This window comes from Nerophis ophidion, linkage group LG04 (genome assembly GCF_033978795.1).
Source record: "Nerophis ophidion isolate RoL-2023_Sa linkage group LG04, RoL_Noph_v1.0, whole genome shotgun sequence".
NCBI lineage: Eukaryota > Metazoa > Chordata > Actinopteri > Syngnathiformes > Syngnathidae > Nerophis > Nerophis ophidion.
In genome coordinates, this window is record NC_084614.1 from 55,382,287 (window position 1) to 55,405,452 (window position 23,166).

Consider the following 23,166-nt stretch of genomic DNA (forward strand, 5'->3'; position numbering starts at 1 on the left):
AGGGATGTCATAATCAACATTTTTGGCCTCATCCCCATCTGATTTTTTTGGCCTCAGATAAAATCTGATTTCGAGTCTTGATTTGATCCAACGATGATGAATTCTTGAACTTAAAATATTTCAAACTAAGTAACTAAAATGAACAAAAAAACACAATTTACAATGAGTATCCTATAATATTCAAAATTTGCTAGTATTGTTGTAAATCAGATGATGTATTACATGTGTATTAAATGTTTGGTATTGAATGCTACATAATTCTATCACAATAACTAAACAAAGCAAAACCACTATTGGCTTTATTTTTGTTTGTTTTTTCTCTTGGCCTTAGTCTGGACCCCCTCTCCAGGGGCCCGGGCTTAGACCGATTTTTTTTAAATGTATTTATTTTTTTTATTTATTTTTTTTCCCCCCACTTGTTTACCTACCTGTATCTCACCTTTTTTGTAAGGGGCGGCGGAAGTTGGCAGACCCGTCAGCAATCCTGTTCTGTCTCCCTGTAATGTTTGTCTGATCTTGAATGGAATTTTTTATTTCCCCTCGGGGATTAATAAAGTATGTCTTATTCTGATTCTGATTCGGGCTTTCATTTGAATAATTTGTTTTTTTCCCTCTCAGCCTTCCTGTACCTAAAGACTTACTTACTTAGTTATCGATAGAATCAACATACGGATCGATCACCATCTTTTTTACATTGAAGCTTTAGCTTCTTGTGTAATCCTGCTCAGTGTGTTTGTAAAATGCTTAGCCATTCCTTTTCCTCTGGTCTTCCAGCAATAATGATGTTTGAAAGAAATTAAGTTTATTTTCCACCATGGCGGTGAAGATTGGTATCTTGGCAGCTACACTCTGTGGAAAGATGACGCGTTCTTTGCAGCTTTTTCTCAAATTCACAACGGTTTTCTGGCAAGACATGCATCCCCCTGAAACTCATGCAACTCCTGCAATCGTGTCAAAAGGAATGCAGGAATATAATTCTGTCTCCCTGAGTGTGCATCAGTTTTGAAGAAATCGTTCACATGAGTACAATCTTTAGTCATGAGAACACTGGGACACAGTTAATCCACCGATTAATAAAAAGGGACCGCGATCCAATCCCAAGATTAGGATCAAGACATCTTTAGTATCTGTGAATGTCTCACTCAGATACCTGTTATTGTCCACATAGCGGATGAGAAGCGGGTACAGAGCATAAAGGTCTCGGCAGAGGACAGCAAACTCATCTCGAATTGTGCCGTCTTCCTCGTCACCCTCTGATTTGCCCTCCATTCGCAAATGGTCTTCCTCTGCCACTACCTTTGATGTACGTTTTTTCAGCTTCTCCATCGTCGGGATGAAATGAGATTTGAGCATCTCAGGTTTGGCCCGGCTAACAATGGGTTGTGAAAACACTGGGAAAAGGGAGAAATGGAGTCATCTCACATCTATGAACAACCATTCCAATACTGCGTTGGTCTGGCATATCAATAAAGTAAAAACTTGCTCACCAGCCAACCTCTTCATCCAGGAGGCTTCATCAATACCCAGGTTGTTGACGACAATTTTCATAATGCTGCCAAGCAACTGATTGAGGTGTTCTGATGTAACCGCAGTACAGAGTTGACCTTCCAGCTCAAGGAAGTTCTCAAATCCTCGTTCCCACCAGCGGGGCAAGTAGTTACACAGCATGGGTAAAGTTATCTCAATTACATGAGGCATTTCTGTATAGCGGGCCCCCGACTCTGCCAAGTCTCCAATCTCTTTCAGAAGGGAATCCAGCTCTGGTATATCTGGACAAAGCTCCTGGACTTCATTAGGGAGGCCCAAAACTTTCAATGGAGAGGAAAGTTTTTTTTAACTCAGTTTGTTTTTTCAATTTCACATAAAACTTTCGCACCGGTTGACCAAACTTACTAGCTCTTTCTCTTGGGGTCTTTGTGGTGTAGACAGAGAAAGCGTTGAATTCATTTAAATGGGGCTCCAAGTAGGCCACTGGCATAGCTGCTGCCAGGTGAGCCAAACACTCTCCAAGAGCTGGCCTCTGTCTGCAAATATAAAGGGTAAAGTCAAGACTTTCAGCGTTTTAACATGAAACGCATGCAGTCTAGCTGGTACCTCTCAACATGTGGATTCTTGACGGTCCCAAGGGAGTAGATACTACACATGATGCGATAGCATGACATCTGCAGGTCATCCACTGTGTGCAAGCAACAGACGTACAGTAATGTTGAATGGACACATTTGAAATGATCAGGTAAATGAACTCACAGATGACATCATCTCCAAACTGGTGCTGGGCGATGTGATCAAACAGGGAAGTGAGCACAGGGAGCAAAGCTATGGTTGTGTAGTTGATGTTCTGGGAAACGCCTTTCACTTGCTGTCAAGAAAAGTTGTATGAAATCCAATTCATAAACAGTATTATACATTATGTATGGGCAACAGTATTTGGATTCTTTGCCATTTCTTTGCTATTCAAGTAAACATGTAAAAGTTTTGCAGAATCACACAATAAGAGTTTATATCTTTATGGAAACTGAAATCATTGACCAAATTCTACAAATAGTCTTGGTATGATACAAAAAATTCAGTCCAACCCGAATGATTAATGTATCAATCATGAGGTGCGTCCCACTACCTTTGTGTATCTATTACCTGATTGCCTTTTGACACTTTGCCCAGTTTAAGGTTCTCCACCATCTTCTCAATATCATCAGCAGCACTCTCAAAAAATGATCTCAAGCCAGCTTTAACAATCTCAGGGCCGGACTTCATTACAGTTCTAAATACAAACAAAGAATGTTAAAGAAAACAAATCAATTGCATTGAATGCATGTACTTTTATTCACTTAACCTTGCATCCAATGATCGGGCCAGAATGTGAAGACAGTTAACAATGGCTGCTGCGTCTGTTCCTGCACATACACGTATAAGTCTATATTAAGAGATTTTACAGCGCCGTTTCAGGTTTGTGGGGGGGGGAAACCATCAGCTTACCAAAGAGAGAAACTCTGTGTCTCACCAGAGAGGACATTTTACAGAAGATACTAAGGAATAGAACGAAAGGAACACAGGAAACAAATGCAAGAGAAGGGAAAGAATACGCATAAACACGGACAATGATGAAATGTGAAAGAGTGAAAATGTAAAGAATACATAAGACGTGTGTAGTAAAAGAACCCTCACCTTGCAATCATCTCTTTTTCCTTATTGGACGAATGGCCACCACTACCCAGGACTTTAGCAGGCGTGGACAAGAAGTAGAGGCAGTGATTTTTGAAATACTGGTTAATCAGAGGCATCAGGATCTGAAAGTGTAGGTCTCTCACATTTAGTTAAGCTGGTAAATCAAGACAAGATCACAGTAAACATTAGTCAAACCTTTGCAAAGAATTTAATTTCCTGTTCATGAGGAGACTTTTCTACCCGTCCACTGCTTACTACAGCCTCTGGAACACACATTGTAAAGGAACTGTCAAATAAATACATTCACTTAGACTATGACCACTGCATTGCATGCGAGACAATCTATTCGGAATCTTTGCCTCTCAGTACCAAGATGAGCGATAAACTCTTGGGCAATTTCCATCCATTTCAGCAGCTTCTGCAGAAAGCCGTAAGCAAATCTTTTCTCTATGGAAGAAATGTCAGATTCCATGTCTTTCAGGCCCCTGATGAGAAATAAAACATACAGGTTTGGGGAAAACAAAAGTATTTTTTTTTTATTTCTATAGTTACACAACTCCTCAGCCAATCTTTTCTAAGCGTGACTACTAGTCTGTTAATATAATGTAATGTAAAATGACTATATATTTTCCTTAAAAAGACAGGCTGTCTTATATTTGACGTATAAAGATTTATACATGCAAAAGAACAGGGGGTGCCAAATAACGTCTTCATAAGTGAGTCAGAGCTTTTCTGCCTGTAACTTCAATTGAAGAGATGCAGTTGCAACACAGACACTCAGTAGAGGTGTCTCAAATGTTGTGAAAGTTAACAAAGAACAGAGGAGGAAATATGATGTTACAAGATAATGACGATCAATGAAGAAGATCCATCGAACAACTGTTAAAGGAGAACTGCACCTTTTTAGAATTATGACAATTGTTCACAATCTTTATGAGGGACAAAAACACACGTCTTTTTTTAGAATCCTTAAAATTATTTAAAAAAAACGTGTGCAAAATGCGGCAAATGGGTGTCACAAATTAGAATGCAAAAAAAACCTGTTTTGTCTTCTTGTCTTTCATTAGGATTGTGAACGATAGGCAAAACTCTAATAAAGGTCAGCTCTCCTTTAAATCTGATATCTACCAGCTGGTAAAAGACTGTTATTCAAAAGATGTGTTTTAAAATGTTTTTTATTTTGTCTTGTCAAAAACAGGTCTCGAAAAGAGGGATCATGTAATATTCAGGGTCGCCTTATTTTTGCGTCAGTACAGTAATAGCAATGTATTGTGGCTGTGTAGTACTTTAATTCAGTTGGTATTTTCTAAACATTAAGAGGTCCAATATGAGCCTAAAAGCTTTTTCTTTTGTCCTGTCAAAACTATGTGACCTTTTCAATCACTGTAATAACAATTGCATAACCATGCGTGTCTATATTGCACGCAGTGTGATCAGACAAAAGGTAATCTCCTGCGCTCTAATCATGGTTTGCCATCTAAGTAGAAAGGCTATCTGAGGATATTTTTCCAGAGGAATACAGATTGTTTCTAAAAAAATATATATGCAAGTAAATATAAAACATATATAATTGTGCTCTGCTAAATTCTCTGTTGTGTACCCATGTATTGCTACCTTGTTACCGCATATCCATTTAGCTGCAGGAATTTGAGCAGCTCATAGGCCTTCTCTCTGTCTCGTGCCTTTTCTTTTGCAGTCAGGGTGTCATACGGAACCAGGAGAGGATGTGTCCCACCACCTGCATAGAATAGAAAAAATACCATTGAAGAAATCCAAATACATTTTTTTTAAAGAGCAAAACCTTGTTTTGATAAATGGTGTACCTTTGGATTGTAGCTCAAGCTTCTTCTTCCTACCCCAGGTGTTGTGGTAATTTTCTGCCAACTGCTCCGCCATAGACTTGACGGAACAAATCATATTAGTATAGAACAGATAGTATTATATAATACATAGATTAGAAGTCCAAAATACCTGCAAGTCCCTTGAGAGGGCCATGTGTGCGATGTCAATAGGCTGTGGACTGTAACCATGACTTGGGTCGTAGGTTGCCTTTAAGGGAATAATTGTCCTGTGTTATCAACATATAACTATGGTGATGTCATTAAAGTATCCTACTGCTGTATACCTGAGCTGTCTGTGAGATTTTCCGTGATGCTGCCTTCTTCTTTTCTGATTCTTCTTCCTCTCTGGCTTTGTCTAGGGTCCACTCCCATGCCAGCATGGCTTTGACGGATTCCTTAATGGGCCAGCGGTAGATCTCCTTGTCCTGCAAGCAACAGCTTCAGTTTTGGCAAGAAATACAAACATTCGAAAAACCTTAAATGGACCCATACCTTCTCTGAGAATGTCTTGTATGGTCTAAGCATGGGGTGAGTTTTTGCATTTTCATCTAAGACTTCACCATATGACCAGTTATTCTGGATCTGGAACACCGAGGCAGAACTTTTAAAAACAAATCTTGTTTGGGCATTCTTTAGATTGTGCAAGTGTAACTACTTTGTAGCGAGTGAGTGGATATTAGCTATTAAATTACCTAACCAAAACACATTTATATAACTGCGCTACATAATCAAATTTTTTACAGTAATAAATACAAGTTTTACCTTTTCAAAAGCCCATTTATCATGTGTATATTCAGCATATTTGTTGATAAAGGCATCCAGTCTTTCCGGGATGATGGTGCTGTTTGAGACAATTCAATTTTTGGTCCATTTAAAAGTTATATAACGAGAGTAAAAAGAGAAAAGTGCAAAACATTGTTCTGTGCTCACTTTGTGGTTTCTACTGGTTTAGGATCAAAGTTTCCCTCTGCATCCACTGATGCCTTCTTTTCTGTTTTGGAAGAATAGCTGGCGTCCACGTAATCCGGGGGAATGGCGCCGGCGATGGCACAAATACATGGCATAGAGATTTTAAAAATCTCTGCATCAAATTTCTGAAAATCACAAAAACACAACATTACTCTGCACACACTATGAGATTAAGAACTGTTTCTTCATTACAGTACTTTGTGTGCAAGGGACTCAAAGATGCCCCAGAACAGTTTGCGGGTCAGGTGCAGCTCTTCCTCTGATGAAACACCAAAATTGGCCCAACCATTAGGGAGACAGTAATATTTCCAACAACGTTCATAATGGTTGGTCAACAGCTGCAGGACACAGGAAAAACAAATTGCAGTTCCATTACAAATAGTGTGACTGCTAAATAATGCTGAAAATAAAACAAGTAATTAAAAAAGGATACTGCTTAATACATTAGAGCATATCATAGCAACCCTTATGCTGTGCATATAACATCACAGAAATCACATCACAGGAATCTGGTCACTTCTGGCACTGCTATAGTATGACATCCTTACTTTTCTGATTTTCAAAATTTTGATTAAGTCCTGTCAGACCCATGTTTGGGCTAAGACAAACATAGCTTACCCATCCAGAATGAGACAAATATTTATTTTTTTCATTGAAAGAGTGATGCCTCAATATATTTTCAGAGTTTTTAGGATTATTGACTCAAGAGTCAAGAGTCAAGATTATGATTAGAATTTTGTTTCTAGAGTTCTAAAGATTCACTTACTTTCAGTGGCATTTTGGCAAACTCATTAAGAATGGGCACATCAAATACCAGTCGTCGTAGCAAATGTTGAAGCATAGATGGGCGGAGATGCCTGCAGCGAAGATAACCACAGATAAAATCATACTAAGAAACAGAAAATCCGAAATGCCATCATAAGTTTGTTTTGAGTTTTCTCACTTGCACAAAGCCATTAGACACTCCTCAATGATGTCTCTTTGGGCCTTTGTAAAGGCCCGTCCACGAGACAGCCGGTAGATTGTGTGCAACATGGAGTCAATCATTATAGCTCGGTGATCGCTGCCTGCAAAGAGTGGTGCACACTTGGTGATGAGTGGCAGCACAGCAGAGCACAGGTAACGGTTCAGAGCTAGAGCCATCTCTGTGGTGCTGAAGGCAGCCTAGTGGACAGAAAACACAACAGTTAAAAGTATTATGGAAATATAAAAAATGAGTTATGGAGGACATTGTTGTATGTTAAATCTCACTGTGTCAAGAGAGGCAGCAGCCCTCATGTCTGGTAAGAATCCCACTTCCAGCACATGGAGGAGGAAATCCTGATTATCAATACCATAAACTCTGTCGAGGAACAGGACCATTGGAGCCTTGTGATCTGGTACAAAACTGGCTGACATCTTTGGTTCTATTATGCTGTTGTCTAAGTAAGACATAAAAGAAATACCACATTACATATAGTCATCAATCATATAAACCTGCTTTTATGAAGTCATGTAATCTAATATAGAAATAAAAAGATTGAATCACATCGTCAAAAGGCCATAGAAAAAATATAAACTCTAACTGAACTGTATCAGTAGAGTATAATGATATTTCATACACAACATCACAACCACAGACTATCCAAATAGGCTGGATAAAAGTAGAAGAGAGCTATCACTGTTACCTTTCCCAAAAGATGGAATCTGAACAGGAAGGCTGATGACCCCCACCAAATCCTCAAGAGGGACCAGAGACCTTAGGATTGCTCGGATCCTCAGGGCCTCACCTTTTCCAGCTTGGATCAACTGCAAGAGATACCATCTTGGTCACTCAGTAAAGTTTCCTTTTAGTCTTACCTGTTTGAGAAATTACTTACATGCATCTCTGGGGCACAACGCCCCAGCAAGTCAATAAGGGCCGAGTAGAAAGACATGATGGCATTTCCAAGGTGCACCCTGTTCTCTTCATGTTGCTCCTCCCCTCCAAACCTACAAATGAAAGACTGCAGCTCAACGAGTGATGATAAAATATTGCTTCTTTCAACACAACCATTGGAATCTTACATGGGAAAGCGCCTGTCTTTTTTGACACTGGGACCATCCCTTGCAGGATCCTCTGATATTTTGATGGCTTCTTCAATGGCAGCCAAGAGACCGTTACCACCTTCCCCTCTGAGGGCTGGACCAAAACATTCTGGCCTTCGGATAAGGAGGCGCACGACTACGTTGGCATTCTCTTCTACGCTCTCTCCTAGGGGACATGAGTTGGCGTTTAAAAAAGGCACAAAAGTAATAAATTATGGAGTAAAATACAAAGCAGACCGTTGACAAACACAGCAAAACGAAGAAAATCAAGGTATTTCTCTCCACCGCATGGATTCCAGCCAATGTCAGGGTAACCTTTGGAGAGGAGCATTGGGCAGCTCTGAAGTCCACATCCAGCTAAATACTTCACCACCTTGAAAGACATCACTTCAATCAAATACTGTACAGCCAAGTCTGACATCTTTGGAAATATCGGTTTCCTTTTACCATTTCTAGATCTTGTTCTTGTAGAGCCAACGCAAGTTCATTGTTGTCGATACATGAGGCTGCGGCTACATCCAAGGGGGTGGAGCCTCGCATCCCTGCAGAACATAGCATAATAGTCCATTTTAAAAACATCCTGTCTTGAGGCAAATAAATCATCATGGGAAATACAATCACCAAGGCCGATGCCACTGTTCTGCAGCAGATAGCTGAGATGATCGAACATAGAGCGCTGATTCTGGCGACTGATGCGACAGAAATAGCACAGAAAGCGACAACAGTTTGTCACCACACGGGGAAACCTGATCTCCTGTGGAAAGAAAAGCAAATAAAAAGTAGTTTTGAGTATATTCAGACATGCAAAGGATATAAATTTGCTCATAAAAATATATGTACCTTTGAGTCTCCCCCTCCTAGTACATTGACCATGACCTCCATGACCGTTTCATGCATGCCCAGAGCTCTCATCAAGTTTGGGTGCTGATAGAAAACTTTGTTGCTCATAATATTCCTAAAGGTGAATGTTCATGCAAAAAAATCAATGAGTTCAGTGATTTGACATAGTAAAAATATATGACGGATCAGAATTGTTTGATCACCCAATGCTTTGAATCATGAGCCTTTCTTCTTCCGGACCCATCTGGACTATAAGCAGGGAACGGATCTGACCCAAGCACTCCAGCAGGTCCATTGTGTCCTGGATGGAGACTGCATTGATGGTGTAAGCCTTGGGGAGGGCACGTATGAGCTCCCCCAGTCCGTCATATTGCCTGTGGAGGAGGCTGAACATCATACGAACAAGCTCTGGGTTCTGAATAAAAGACTCCTGTGCCCAATGGATCATAGTATGGGAAATCAGCTCTTGGAGGGTGGCTGGGGACAAAATAATGTAAAGCATAAAGTAATAATACTGTTGGAATAATATGTTTTAAACAGTTTGCATAACAAAAATCTCACATGGTTTTTTATCTTCCTGAGGCTCAGGCTCCTCTACAACCTTTTTCTGGCGGATTTTTTTCACCCTTTCCAGTAAACGGAACAGTCGTCCTCGGAGAGAATAATCTACCACCTCCTCTTGTTCCTGTTCCTCAATATGGACACCTAAATAGGAATACACATTCGTACCAGATGACAATGACAGTGACAATTTTGAATGCTGACGTCCATGGGTGTACTGCCTCTAACAGAACTGACCGCAATGTTCCAGCAGAGCATTGTGAAATGCTTGCAGATCTTCGCGGACCTCTTCTGGAACTGGGCAGTCTTCCTCTTCTGCACAGTTCTTAAAGTTCATGAGCATGTTGACCTACAAAAGAGGTTAGAGCTTTAATTGTATGCATAAATGTAAATGGGTTTTGTCCGTATGGAGCTACATTTTCTACTTTTTAGTTTTGTTGTAAACATTTTTAAATACACAAAGAGTATTTAAACCAAAAAAAGTGCACTCTTTTATGATTCACTCTGGTAATTCTTTTGAACAAAAAAGTTTTTTTTTATTTTTCACTTTCATATATTTTGATATTTTAGCTTCTGTTTATTTCCTACACTCCCTGAAAGAACTGTGGTAGCCCCCTATCCTTTTGTCTAAAGTGTAAGTCATGATGCCTTGTGCTCTCAGTTGATGACATGCCTCCATGTGAAATTCAGCCCGAAGTCTGAATCTGGAAATAAAAAAGGATTTGAATCTAAAAAGGAAAAATCAGAGCCTGAAAAAACTTGATTTTTCAGTTTCAAATATTTGGCCCTAATTTAGCTTTATATGTCTGTCCCCTGCACTCGTCAAAAAATTATGTTACGTTATTGAATGAAGACGAGCCAAACACAAATGGCTCAGGCTGAAAATTGTCGAAAGTCTCATTGATTGGCTTTCTGGCTCTGCCTTGCCAACGTGACAGTGATTGACAGTACACAGAGGCTGACCAATCGGCGATCAGATGCGAGATAAGATTGAGTTGGCCTCCACGCCGAAATATGAATCACAAACAAGTAAGGCAAATCAAAAATTCCAACAAGAGGAGCCTAGTGCTCCAGTCAAAGGTAGTTGTGGTGTTGACCAAGACTTGCGCTAAGGGAATATGAGAATATGAACACAAATTGCCTTTGCATCAGCTATTTCCTAGTTGCGCAATGGCTTGATTTTCACCCTTTTGTTCCAGCGGGCATGTTTCCATTCCCAGTCAGTTAATACAAGATCATCATTAAACTCAATCATAATGCAATCTTGAAACAACAAAGTAACCCAATTTATTTTATTCTGTTAATTTTCTTAATTCTTACAAAAAGAAATATTATTGAATAATTTGTTTCCCATTCATATTAGTCTAAAACATGCATCTAATTCCTACAAACCACACCCTCTGTACGCAAGCCAGTTGTATCCTCCCAATTCCAAATGTCATTCCTGAGTGTACACATAAACTGTTTATACCTGCTCTTGTGGTGGTGATCGGAATTCACGGGTCTTACGTGCCGTCTCCGCTGCACTCATGGTGAAAGCCAACATCAGCTCATTGTACCTCTGCCTTTGGTTGGACTGTATCCGGCTGACTAGTTGATCTGAAAAGGCAATGATAGCTTCTACCCTGTGGCGGAGCTCGCAGTCACAGAAATACTGCAGCAGAGTGCACATCTGAAGAAGAAAAGTAAGTAAGTTAGTAATACCATATATTTGTCTTTTTGCGTGGATTTTTGTAGAGAAACACAGCATACCTGTAATTTGACAGACTCAGGTAGCTTCATCTGGAACAGTCCTTGTTCTAAATGTTCCTTTTTAGCCTCACCACTAATCTCGCCAGGTTTAATCTCCTTCTCCGTTTCGTCTGCTCCTTTCTCTCCATTTATCGTCTCTGTCTCGTCAACCATTTCTTCATGTCGCATTATGGGTTCTGCATCCTCCAATTCTTCTTCCTCTTCCTCCAACTCTTCCCCCTCTTCTTCCCCAAGGCCATCGTGATCAAACTCCTCCTCCTCTTCCAGCAAATCCTCATGTTCTTCGTCTTTCTTCACTTGAGTTTTCAAGGAAACGTTAGGTTCCTTCTCTTCCTTAACTTTGCTGACCTCCTCAATAAGCTCCTCCGGTTTCTTACCACTAAAGACAGTTGGCTCAATCATCTTCAGAATGTGAGTGACATCTTCGTCATCAAACACGCCCATGATGAGAAGGGTACTAATGAGCTTAAGGATTGGAACAAAATGGAACTCAACACTACCTCCTACAGGATCTCTCATGGCTTGACCACCGTCTTGCACAGCCTCTATGAGCATGTTCAGCGCTTTGGTCTTAAGTATCTGCAAATGAAGAAAATGATGAGTGATGTGAAAGTTCTAGCCTGCTGTCTCCATTGTATACCTTACCTGTAAAGGAACTACTGGACTAAGTGTGTAGATGTCAGGATTTGTTCCAACAAATCCAGTGGAGGAAAAATGGAGTTTGGGACGCAGGCATGTGGTAAGACCAACACCAGGTAAAGCGTGTGACTTGTTAGAGTACAAAGTGATACTACGTGTTTCATCAGACATTGGAACTATGAATTCCTTATTGGTCCCCAGCCGGTTCCTTTTTGCAGACTCGAGGTGCATGCTGATGAGCAGGTCATAAAAACCACTCCTCATTGGTCCAGGAAGGTAGGTGCTCTCTATGGCATAGAAGAGCTGAGATTCATCCACATGGCTGCACAGAGCATGAGCCACGCGGTTGTTGCCCAGAGCGCACACTGAGCCGTACAACCTCAGAGTGTGATAGTGGAACTTTAGCAAGTCCATACGTTCGGACAGCTCCAGAATGTCAATGCATCTGGAAGACACAACAAGGTTAAGTTCAGGGGTGTCATGATACATCTTTTCAATTTCCAATATAATGTCTAGAGAATCTGCCGATACCCATATTAATCTTATACAATATCAGCACAAATCATATGTACTTTTTTGATTTTGTAGTGTGGATTTGACGCGTGTGAAATTATTCAAACAGAAAACAATAGTAGGTATGAAAAACATTAACCTTTTTATTAATAACCGTCTGGATTGGACTTTTGCTCTCTTTGTGTTCAGGTGGCGCAGTAATTGTTTTTTTGACAAAACCTAGTGGCCACAATAATTCATTAAGTTAAGTCGTAACACAATGAGTTAAAGCGGACACGTTTGTTACAGGATATTATTTAAATACGCTTCTGCCTTGGAGCATTCGTATCTGTAAGTAAAATGCAGTTATGCTTATGTGATACTTGTTTATACTGACAAGTGTTGTGCTTTAGACTGCAATGTTGTTCAATTAAGGACACTTATTACGTACAGTATGTCTAGCTTGGGTGTTATTGTGTGCTTAGCTGGTATGTAGCTGCTATCTGCTAATAGCCTATACTGTAGCTTACCATGTTTATCTTTTGTGAATTACTTCACTAAAATACAAGAAAAGACCAAACTTGTGTACGTATCGGAGGACATTTAGCTATTAATTGACTATCAATCTTTGCACAAGTTATGGTGCCTAAGGACTGCCCTTATCAGAGCGCTTATTTTGGAGATTTTAGATAGAAGACGAAATATTGTCTTTTCGCTTGTAATGATTATACAATATCAAATTCAAATTGGGACACCGCTCGTTGAGTTTGCCTGAAAAACAGCTCTAATGTGTGATGGGTAGGTCTGCAAAATGTATAACATTTCTATGCAGCCCTTTGAGACACTAGTGATTTAGGGCTATATAAGTAAACATTGATTGATTGATACAGCATCCAGCATTCTCTCCAGTGGACATTTGTCTTTGGTCTACTTCTTTTGTCAGAGTTAAACATTTTGGGAAAAAATGTCATGCTATGCAAAACACAAATGTCCACTGGAGAGGATGCTGGTTGTCAGGAGGATATATTTATTATGTGCATAAATTGGAACTACTTGGTAACTAGAAGTTAGGTTACACTTTCTGCACTAAGGTTTCCCCTGGTTGATCCAGCTTTTTTATTGGCGTTCTATAGATGAGCAGGTGTTTTGAAGTGCGCTGGAACTGACCTGTTCTCTTCTGGAATATGAAGGGCCATCATAGTGAGTGGCTCCTGGCACTGGACAAGCCATCCCAGTCTCTCACTAATGCGTCCTGTGTCTGGAGCCAAGAAGTTGTTGGGCATGCGGCTCCAGATGACGGGGGTTAACATTTGGACATCCAGTCGGGGAGGGCACTGGGGTACTGGGTTCTTGCGCTCACTTCTGAACATGGCCGCGGAGATTGGCATGATGTTCTGTCAAGTACACAGTTGAAAACAGTTGAAACTTAGTTATGATGAGGATTTTATGACTTTGACTGTAGCTGACCTTAAGTTTGCCAAGCTCAAACTGTATCATATTCTGACTAGAAGGCAGGACAAAGACTGCTGGAAACAGTTTTGTGTTGGGCTCCACCTAAAAGATATTCAAGTTAAATTATTAAACAACAAGAACTATACACAAAACTTGGGGTCATATAGTGTACTGTAGTCAACAGGATAAATAACCTGGTAGAATGTGTTGATCTCCTTTCCATTAGCAGTAAAAGTCATGAGCCCTGTGTCCAAATCGATGAGGCAGCCAATCACAAAGTCTTCTTGGCTGACTCGGGTCTGCTGAGAGCTGCTGAACTCGCCTCCACATACCATGTAGCAGTTACTGCGTTTTATACTGTGGCAGAGCAAGTGAGCAAAGTTTTGTCATTCCGAAATGATTTTGTGTCATACTTTACATTTACCTGTCATGGATATTGCCTTTATCATCTCCTACAGTGACCGTTACATTCCTCACTTTGTTGAGGTCAAAATGTGGATCATACTGGTGATAATCGGGTGTGATCCAGCCCACCCACACTCCACTCGGTTCCTGGCCCGCAACCACTCGCACGGAATAGTAGTACTGGGAAGGAAAGCACTTTCATGTAAATACCTGGATTTGGAATATATTGGATAGTGGTGCTTCGGCTTTCATGTGCCTCGATTATAGTACAATCAAACACACAATAGTGACTCAGTCTCTGTGTTTTTTTAATGAGTACTACTGCAAAATAAGCCATGTATGGGACTACTTACTATATTGGTCTGGGTACTACCACTTATGCTGGTGCTAATATTGAACCAGGTTTCGGTGCCCATCCCAAGTGATGTTAAATGTCAATTTAACAATTTTATCCGTCAATTATATGTATTTTGCCTTGTTTTATGCAAGTAAAACTATAATTATTTATCATATATTTGCAATGTTTTTATGGGAAAAAAATTGGTCTTCAGCTAATCATTTGAAACGGATTACTAATAAAAACCAAGGTACCATTGTGCATGATTCTAAATATGACCTAATACCGTAGTGGTGTTGAGGATTATGTCCATGTCATCCCTGTCATCTGGCACAACATCTTCCACTAAGCGGGGCATGGTGGGAACGACAGGTGGCGGAGTTATTAATGCAGCCTTCTTGGCCTTGAAAAGGAATCTGTAATACATTATGAGAATATGAAAATTACGCTATAGGACAAGATGGAGTCCTCAAGTAACCAAACATGAGCCCACACTAACCCTTTTTTCTTGCTTTTTTCAGTTGAGGCGTCCTTCTCGTTCTCTCCGTTCTTGATGGCAGGTATCTCTTTAGGCAGAGATGGTTCTTTCTTCTCTTCTTCCTGTTCTTTGCGGGTGGCTGACTTTTTTAGTATTTCAAAGTCAGAGTCGGGATCTACCTCAACCACCTCATCTTCAGGGATGGTGAGGGCACGAGTGAGGAGCGTGGTCCCTGCGGGGACTTTGAAAGTCTCGTGGAACTCCACTGGCATGCTGAGCCTGAAGAACAGCAAATCTGTGTTGGCGTTCTGGGATCCAAATGTCTTGTGGGTCACCTTGAGGCAAGGGGCCGTTTCTACAGTCCCATCAACACGAGACACCTAGAATGTACACAAGTAAATAGTTACTGACAGTTTGAAACACGGCAAGAAAATAAATTGAGATTGAAAACTATGAGAAAACACTGAAATGTAACAAGACACCTCAATGTGGTGGTGATCAGTTGGTACATTGATGTACTGGGGAAGGCTCTTGCTGAACCACATTGTGATGTCTCTTTTCATGTTGATGGCAAAGGGTTCAAATCCCTCTTGGAGACCACAGATGGTAAAGTAGCGCAGGCTGCTGACGTTCTGACCCAAGTTGATGCGGCCAACCTGGGACAAGCCTAGACTGCATACAGGTATGAAGCCTGGGGATATTCCATAAGCATATTATGTGTAATTGCATACTACAAATGGATTCAGACACCAAACGGACAATAATCTAATGATGCATCTTATGACGCAATAATGATAAAGAATAATCAATCAGGGGTTTAATTAAAACACCTCATTTCTCCCAAAATCTTTTATTTAGATATTTTCATTGTATATATTTATTATTGATATTTATATGTGTTGATTTTTTTATGTTGAAAGGTACACCTTTTTAAACAGGCTTTTTAATAATAATGTAAAATTATTTTTAGGATTTTAACTTAATTATGTTATTTCGTATTTTATGTATTGCTATTATTACCGTCACTATTTTATGTTTTTATTCACTTATTAATTCATAAATTGTTTAGGACATTCATTTTCCCCAATCCTCAGTGCCATGGCATGTTTTGTTATTGTCAATAGGGCTGTGTGCAAATGCCTGCATGTGTTTGTTTTTGGTGTTGTTGTTAGTGGTGTACAGCACTTTGTTTTCCAACTTGCTTGTTCTTGAAAATTGCTACATAAATTATGTTTGATTGTTAGATATTATTTATCGTGTTTATGGATTGTGCAGCACTCTAAACAAGTCAAACATAGTCAAACACTTTTTCTATTTTCACTAATGTTGTGGTGAAATGGTCATGTGTCCCAATACTTTTGTCCAAATATACATGTCTGTGACATCACATTTTATTCGACTTACCCTCTCCTAATTCAACGTCCTTAAAAGCCATCTCAGAGCCTGAGTCACTGATCAACATCTCTCCATTAAGTGTGAACATGATGTTCATCTCTGTCAGGTCAATCATACAACCCACTACGTCACCAGACTGCCACTGACGACCAAAAGACTCATTTCCCACATGCCATCGTTGTGCCTGGAAATAAAAATGGTTTATGTGGGTTTACACGCACCAATGCTCCACAAAAATTAGAACTCTGCTCAGTCACACCTTAAAACCGTTGAAGACATAGGCCCACTCATCTGCACCAAGTTCAGTGTCGGCTCGGACGCTGGGTCGGGCCCAGCCCACCCTCATTTCTCCAACGGTCACAGCCTCAAATTCAAAGTACCACTTCCCTTGTGTGACAGCATACGACTTCTCGGCTCTGAACACTCTGATCTTATCTCCACGAGCGCTGCCTGTGCCAGGCGCACCTGCATGAATACAAATAGAGCAGAGGTGAAAAGGAAATAATATATTAATGTTGTCCTTCAACAGACTGAGTGTACAAACGTACTGCTTTCCTGGTCAGGTGGTTCAATGTTGTAACCATAGCCGATGAGGGTGCGAACCGCTGCACAAACTGTATCCCTGTTAGTCTTTTTGGTCTTTTCATCCAGTAGGTTGTAAGGAACAAGACGAGGATTGCGCTTGTTCATAATATCCTATTCAGGAAAATGTATTATACAGTTAAGCCAACTGCAATTTATTTTCATTTTCAGTGCAGAATTGTACCTGGACAATACTGTATGTCCAGCCCTGGCGCACTCGATCTCTGGCCCACACGTTGTGCCCATTTTCCGCCAGTCTCTCCACAAGAGTGTTCTGATTAGGAGTCAGCTTCACATGATTGAGGTCCAGTGGAGCAGGCTTATAGCTGCTACTCTGCATGTAACTATTAGGACCAATGTTGTTAGAGAGCTTTTAAAGGAACATTATAATTAATTAATTCAAAATATAGAGAGATAACTTGCGTTTTGGGAAGCTTTGTTCTTTTCAGATTTTCCTCTGCTTTCTCATCTCCCATTCCTACATGGCAGCCTAGTGCCAGCAAAGTCCTTTAAAATGATAACTATAAGTTAAGCACGCAAATAGGTAAAAGTGATTTTCCTTTTTTCAATTAAAGTAAAATCCACTTCAAACATGGATACTTTAAGGAGGACCTATGATGATTTTGCTCTTTTCTGACTTATACATGTTGTTACATTGTTAGATATTCATGTTAAACACGCCAAAGTATCATATAATAACAGAGCAGAAACTGAAGGTGCAGCAAGACAAGGAATCAAACAAAAAGTAGACCCCAAATAGGAGCACCAGGACAGGAAATGATAAAAAAAATAATAAAATAGTGAAAAAACAAAACAATCTTGTAGGATTACGACAAAGCCTCCACAAACGCACATCTTGCAGACAGTCTACAAAAACGGGTTATAAATGTGAATGTGGAGCATAATTTACAAAAAAACTTACACCAAAACATATCTTTAACATTTTATGTAGAACACAAAGAAGTTTTTTAAATGTAGATTAAAATCATCATAGGTTCCTTTTAAAAAACTCATAATTTCCCAACTGTCTATAGATGTTCTCATTCATCCAGATCATTGTCAACTGAGGACATTCAATCAATCGCAACTGGACTGTTTCGTTTGTCTTAGAAGACGTTTCACCGCTTATCCGATTAGATCCGACCAATCTAAGTCTATGAGCACAAACTGATGAAACTTACTTCAGTCCAGTTGCGATCGATTGAATGCCCTGAATTTTCCACGTGTTTTGTAAGAACTTGACTTACTTGAGAGTCTCTCCTGACATTGCTAAATTGTAGTTTTTCTCAGGTTCAGGCAGACTCTGGAAGTCAACCAGGCAAGGGTGCAGCTTCTTGTTGTCATCCCGAAACTTGATTTATCCATTTAAAGACAAAACATCAATTTTAGGCAGTGCCTAATTGTGTAACAAAGCCTTGTAGGTAGGGATGCACGATAACAGGAATTTGAACCGAAACAGATAACCATTCATTTACAACCGATTAACGATAACCATAACCGTTATTTATGTGTTTATATATTTACACACATTTTCTTTATCAAAATTATTGATGTGACGTCATAATTGCCATTATTGGTCGGTAGTTATTAGCCACCAATAATATCTTGTGTCCCTAATTTTAGGTGACTTGAAGGAAAGACACTCACTGGTCCATAGGTCCACCCTTGCTCTATGCGAGTCACAGCCCATAACTCGTGGCTATTCTCTGCTAGCTTCTCTCGGATTCGCTCCAAATGGGGAGGAAGCACAATCTAGAAGGGGGAAAAAAACCTTCTATCATTTTCAGAAGAACTCAGAGGCCTAAATATGACCTTTTACTTGTATAGTGTCCACCGGGCAGGGAGTGAAGGCAGTGTGTGAGAGGGACTGTGTTGGACCCAACAGGTTACGGACACCATCAAAGTCATGCTTATACTCCTTAATGGGCTCGATCCGCAAACGATCCCTAGGCAACACGGCCTCGTAGCACGGAGCATATCCTGGAGGTGGAAGGAACTTGAAATCCCCATGACGGCCTCCAAGAAGAAATCGCATCCTTGCAGTTAGGGAGGAAGATTGTTTATTCAGTCTCACATGTTAACAACAATCTACTTATCTTATAATATTGTCCTTTAGTTACTTCACGCCTGCAGAGAAGCTGACGACAGGAAAGAAGAGGCCATCCAGGTTGAAGTTCTCAAACATGCCTTGGACAGGATAACCGTTGATGCGGAAGGAAATGCTGGGCACATTCAGGTCCAAACAGCAGCTAATCACGTCCTCAGCTGCCAGAAGGTGCTGATTGGGCGTGGCAACATGACGAGGAACACGTCCTAACAACAGAAACAAACTAACCGTTTTAGCTACACAGAAAAGAAGTCCATGTATTGTGTGAGGCTACAAGACCAATGTTTAATTTACCTGACCAGAGGTGAAGCCCATCAAAACCGTAGGAATAGAGATCATCCCCGACACCGTTCGCCCCCCAGCCTTCGCCTCCACCAGGGTATGGACTGTATCCCTCAGTCAGCGCCCAGCCCACACGCAGGTGATATGGCTGAGCAGTGCGGAACGGCTCGATGTGATCCACCATCACCTCAAAATACCACTTTTTATACTGAGTGGATCCTTCGCAGGTCCCAAGGAAAATGTTGGGTCTCATGCTGGAAAAAAAAGGTCTTTAGACAACATTTTCATCTTTACATGCACTAAAAGACTGACCTGGTGACATAATTGATAATGTTGGTTTGAAGCAGGAGGTCACGACCGGGAAGTAGATTCTCTGTAATCAGGTTCTGGTTTGACCTCACGGCCACACCGTTGCACACACACAGAGAGCAGAGCACATCCAGAACCTAGACAAAATAATGTATGAGGAATGTTCTGGTGGGTGCTGCCTTGCGATGTGGAATACGACATTGCTACAGACCTTGTGATTGCGTCCATGCTTATCCAGTAAAGAAATTATGGATTTGATGTGATTCTCCTGGATGATATTCAGAACCTCTGGACTCTCGATCAGAACACAGTACAACACCTCCAGGATTCCTATGATTAAAAGCATTACAATGCAAAGCTCTACTTGCAGCTAATAAACTGAATCTTAGGAAAAAACAGAGCTTCTGAAATACCTGATGATGCCTCCAAACGGTCCAATTTACTGACCAGCCAGTCAAGGTTATCACAGAACAGCGCACAGTTTGATCGATTGCCTCTGATCAGAGAAGCTTTACATAAAGACAGCAGTGAAAATGACATAAAGCCGAAGTGATATATCTGAGGATAGGACAGTCCTACCTAGTAACTCGTAGAGTAAATTAACTATCTCCTTCCACGACTCCGCAGCTTCTTCCCCTGCGTATTCAGAGAAGTGTGCGGCTGTGTTGTAGACATTCAGACGATCAACGCAGTCCAAAACAAGGGTAATCATCCCCTGTCAAGAACATCAAAGGCTCAGAGCAGTGGTGACAAACTTGTTGCACATTTACAGCCCGCAGGCCCATATTTTGCAGTTTAATGTAATTGCGGCCCGCACATCCAGGGCGGATAATAGTTAAATATAATATGGCAGTCATGAATCCTTTTATGAAATACAATAAATACAATAACAGTGCAGAACAAAATTATAACACAACAAACACATATTGGGCCACACAAAGAGTAAGTTATACTGTAAAAAAGTCATATTTTAACTGTCAGATTATTTTGCCAGAATTTTACTGGAAAAATAAAAGTAATATGTTTTTTTCTATTTACAGTAATGTGTAAAAACAACAACATTAAATGTTAAAGTAAAAATAAATGTACTGTAAAATTAACCATGGTACTGTTTTTCAAGATACAGTAATTTGGTGTAAAAACTCCAAAAAATTTTATGACAAAAAATTCTGGCAACTGAGCTGCCGGTTTTTCCTCGTTAAATCTGACTCTGACCGGATGATGGTCTTTGAGTTGCCAATAAATGATGTGAAATAATTTTTTCATCTGCAATGTTGTTGTAGTTTCTGTTCTTTAAAGTTATATTCTTGATTGCCAAAATTTATATCTATTAGCCGCCCACTTTTATTAAACTGAAAAAAAATCACACTACTTTAAAATTGACTGATGTAAAAAGTGTCTTTGACCATCCATCCATCCATCCATTTTCTACCACAGGGGGCGCTAGTGCCTATCTCAGCTACAATCGGGCGGAAAGCGGGGTACACCCTGGACGAGTCGCCACCTCATCGCAGGGCCAACACAGATAGACAGACAACATTCACACTCACATTCACACACTAGGGACAATTTAGTGTTGCCAATCAACCTATCCCCAGGTGCATGTCTTTGGAGGTGGGAGGAAGCCGGAGTACCTGGAGGGGGGGAGGACATGCAAACTCCACACAGAAAGATCCCGAGCCCGGGATTGAACCCAGGACTACTCAAGACCTTCGTATTGTGAGGCAGACGCACTAACCCCTCTCCCACTGTGAAGCCTGTGTCTTTGACCATGTCCTGGAAAACTCAACAGTGTCAAAATCTAATCTTTTTTACATCTCATTTCACATTTATAAAGACTTAAGGTCCCCTACAGGTTACTATTGCTTCTGGTAGACGTAGTTTTTCAGTTTTTAGTTTCAGTTCCAGTTTATTTCGGACATGCATACGATACAATGTAATGCATCACACAATTCCAGTTGGTTCATTACTGCACGTCTAAATAGGAGTAAGAAGAAGCAGAGCTTATTTAATCCTACCCTTTTTTATACCATATCAATTTTATTAAAACTTCCTTGTTCTCTGTAACATAACAGTGAACAAATAAATAATTTTAAAAAATATATACCATAGTAAGCATACAAATATTAAATACAGAAATAATATTTGTCTCAATAAAAAAAAGGGAAAAAAAGGGTTCAAGATGTTCATCATAATTCTTGTTCTGTGTACTTAGTGAACACTTGTAGTTTGAACCGTCTCTTAAACTAAATCATATTGGTGCTAGTTAAAAAAGTATGGTGGTTAAAACGAGATTCTGAAGGATATATTTTGTGTGACCCAGCTTCACACTCACCCTAGCTCCAGCGGCCCAGAGATGAATGGAGTTTGGAACCCCTTCCTTCGAGAAAAGAATGCTTTAAAACGAAGAATAACAATGTAGACAAACCTCCTCTTGAAAAAGGTTCTGCCTGTTTTTGAGCGAACGGAGCTTGAACTGCTTGTCCTCGTGCTCCAGCTCCTCCTCAGGGGGCCGGAAGTAAAAAATCAGGTCTTGAAGTGAAAGCACCACAGTGTCCATCGGCAGGTTAGGTGGATTTGCAGATTTGTTTTTCCCACTGAGGGCATCAAGACCTCTGGTGACACATGGATAACATACTTAGTAATCAAGACTAATGGACCGCTAAAAAGATTGTGTGAAATGGTCTAGGGTACTTGATGAACTGGTTGAAGAGGCCTGTTGTGCTGAAAATCATCCTTGCAGCCTGAGACTCTTCAGTCTGAGAGCGTGCAACTGTGAGTGCATCATCCATGTGACCTTCTTTATGGAGGATGGCCTATACGATGGTGACGCACATGGAATACAGTTTTGGTCGTGTATGAAACCAGCCGATTTAATCGGGATTACCTTTCTCTTCAGAGGACCTAAACGAGCGGATTTGGCATCTACAGCTGCATATGTGAGCCAGAGACCAGATGAGGCATGTTGCACAAAGCACATGGACTCTCCATACTTTATCTCTGGAATGCCCATGCCTTCCACGTCACGCTTCTGAGTGACTTCAATTTTTTCCTATAGTTCACATAAAGACTTTTTTCTTAAAGCTGCTGTTTTGTCTCCACTTGTCTGTCACTCACCTTTGAAATTCTGAAGCAGAAGGCTGCCATTTTAGAATTGGCTTTCTCGGGGTCGACCAACAGCAGCCCTTTTTCTTCATCTAGCAAAAGGTACCTTCCGGTTGTTATGTGACGAATTCTAAAAGACTGGCCCCATTTAATGTGACCACCACTCCAACTAAATATCCATAAAGTAAAAAAATAAAAGACACAGTGTCAAGTCACTCAAAGTGGGATTTTAGATTTTTTTTTTTTAGGAGACTAACGCAATGCGCAAGGGTTCCAATCTCCACAAGGACCGGGCATGGCTGCAAACAGCTCCTCCTTCATAATGAGCAACTCTTGGTTAAAGACAGAAAAAAAATAATTCAGACATTTTTTGTCCAATTGGAAAGAG

General features: G+C 40.4%; 1 protein-coding gene across 7 annotated transcripts in view; it reads right to left on the reverse strand.

Moving 5' to 3' along the window:
* Positions 1–23,166, reverse strand: part of LOC133551594 (ryanodine receptor 1-like) — a 70,730-nt gene that overhangs the window by 36,359 nt on the left and 11,205 nt on the right. For all 7 annotated transcript variants that reach the window (XM_061898474.1, XM_061898472.1, XM_061898469.1 and 4 more), the window contains exons 10-70: positions 23,036–23,110; positions 22,791–22,947; positions 22,561–22,725; positions 22,368–22,489; positions 22,102–22,288; positions 20,253–20,388; positions 20,087–20,182; positions 19,885–20,003; positions 19,677–19,810; positions 19,377–19,618; positions 19,096–19,288; positions 18,795–19,011; positions 18,623–18,727; positions 18,223–18,326; positions 17,399–17,482; positions 17,160–17,319; positions 16,942–17,089; positions 16,653–16,858; positions 16,403–16,577; positions 15,481–15,689; positions 15,020–15,378; positions 14,807–14,936; positions 14,203–14,363; positions 13,973–14,135; positions 13,794–13,880; positions 13,494–13,720; positions 11,841–12,279; positions 11,196–11,774; positions 10,915–11,115; positions 9,681–9,792; positions 9,444–9,587; positions 9,086–9,359; positions 8,883–8,997; positions 8,664–8,796; positions 8,490–8,584; positions 8,280–8,415; positions 8,022–8,208; positions 7,835–7,946; positions 7,643–7,763; positions 7,227–7,396; positions 6,919–7,139; positions 6,742–6,832; positions 6,173–6,313; positions 5,937–6,100; positions 5,769–5,847; positions 5,499–5,588; positions 5,291–5,431; positions 5,137–5,214; positions 4,989–5,064; positions 4,780–4,903; positions 3,535–3,650; positions 3,361–3,428; positions 3,166–3,287; positions 2,977–3,026; positions 2,834–2,894; positions 2,635–2,761; positions 2,248–2,359; positions 2,095–2,176; positions 1,894–2,024; positions 1,488–1,808; positions 1,151–1,391 (exon numbers count right to left, since the gene is read on the reverse strand). In XM_061898474.1, coding sequence (XP_061754458.1) covers positions 1,151–1,391; positions 1,488–1,808; positions 1,894–2,024; positions 2,095–2,176; positions 2,248–2,359; positions 2,635–2,761; positions 2,834–2,894; positions 2,977–3,026; positions 3,166–3,287; positions 3,361–3,428; positions 3,535–3,650; positions 4,780–4,903; positions 4,989–5,064; positions 5,137–5,214; positions 5,291–5,431; positions 5,499–5,588; positions 5,769–5,847; positions 5,937–6,100; positions 6,173–6,313; positions 6,742–6,832; positions 6,919–7,139; positions 7,227–7,396; positions 7,643–7,763; positions 7,835–7,946; positions 8,022–8,208; positions 8,280–8,415; positions 8,490–8,584; positions 8,664–8,796; positions 8,883–8,997; positions 9,086–9,359; positions 9,444–9,587; positions 9,681–9,792; positions 10,915–11,115; positions 11,196–11,774; positions 11,841–12,279; positions 13,494–13,720; positions 13,794–13,880; positions 13,973–14,135; positions 14,203–14,363; positions 14,807–14,936; positions 15,020–15,378; positions 15,481–15,689; positions 16,403–16,577; positions 16,653–16,858; positions 16,942–17,089; positions 17,160–17,319; positions 17,399–17,482; positions 18,223–18,326; positions 18,623–18,727; positions 18,795–19,011; positions 19,096–19,288; positions 19,377–19,618; positions 19,677–19,810; positions 19,885–20,003; positions 20,087–20,182; positions 20,253–20,388; positions 22,102–22,288; positions 22,368–22,489; positions 22,561–22,725; positions 22,791–22,947; positions 23,036–23,110 — 9,615 coding nt within the window. The remainder of the gene's footprint in view (positions 1–1,150; positions 1,392–1,487; positions 1,809–1,893; positions 2,025–2,094; positions 2,177–2,247; positions 2,360–2,634; positions 2,762–2,833; positions 2,895–2,976; positions 3,027–3,165; positions 3,288–3,360; positions 3,429–3,534; positions 3,651–4,779; positions 4,904–4,988; positions 5,065–5,136; positions 5,215–5,290; positions 5,432–5,498; positions 5,589–5,768; positions 5,848–5,936; positions 6,101–6,172; positions 6,314–6,741; positions 6,833–6,918; positions 7,140–7,226; positions 7,397–7,642; positions 7,764–7,834; positions 7,947–8,021; positions 8,209–8,279; positions 8,416–8,489; positions 8,585–8,663; positions 8,797–8,882; positions 8,998–9,085; positions 9,360–9,443; positions 9,588–9,680; positions 9,793–10,914; positions 11,116–11,195; positions 11,775–11,840; positions 12,280–13,493; positions 13,721–13,793; positions 13,881–13,972; positions 14,136–14,202; positions 14,364–14,806; positions 14,937–15,019; positions 15,379–15,480; positions 15,690–16,402; positions 16,578–16,652; positions 16,859–16,941; positions 17,090–17,159; positions 17,320–17,398; positions 17,483–18,222; positions 18,327–18,622; positions 18,728–18,794; positions 19,012–19,095; positions 19,289–19,376; positions 19,619–19,676; positions 19,811–19,884; positions 20,004–20,086; positions 20,183–20,252; positions 20,389–22,101; positions 22,289–22,367; positions 22,490–22,560; positions 22,726–22,790; positions 22,948–23,035; positions 23,111–23,166) is intronic.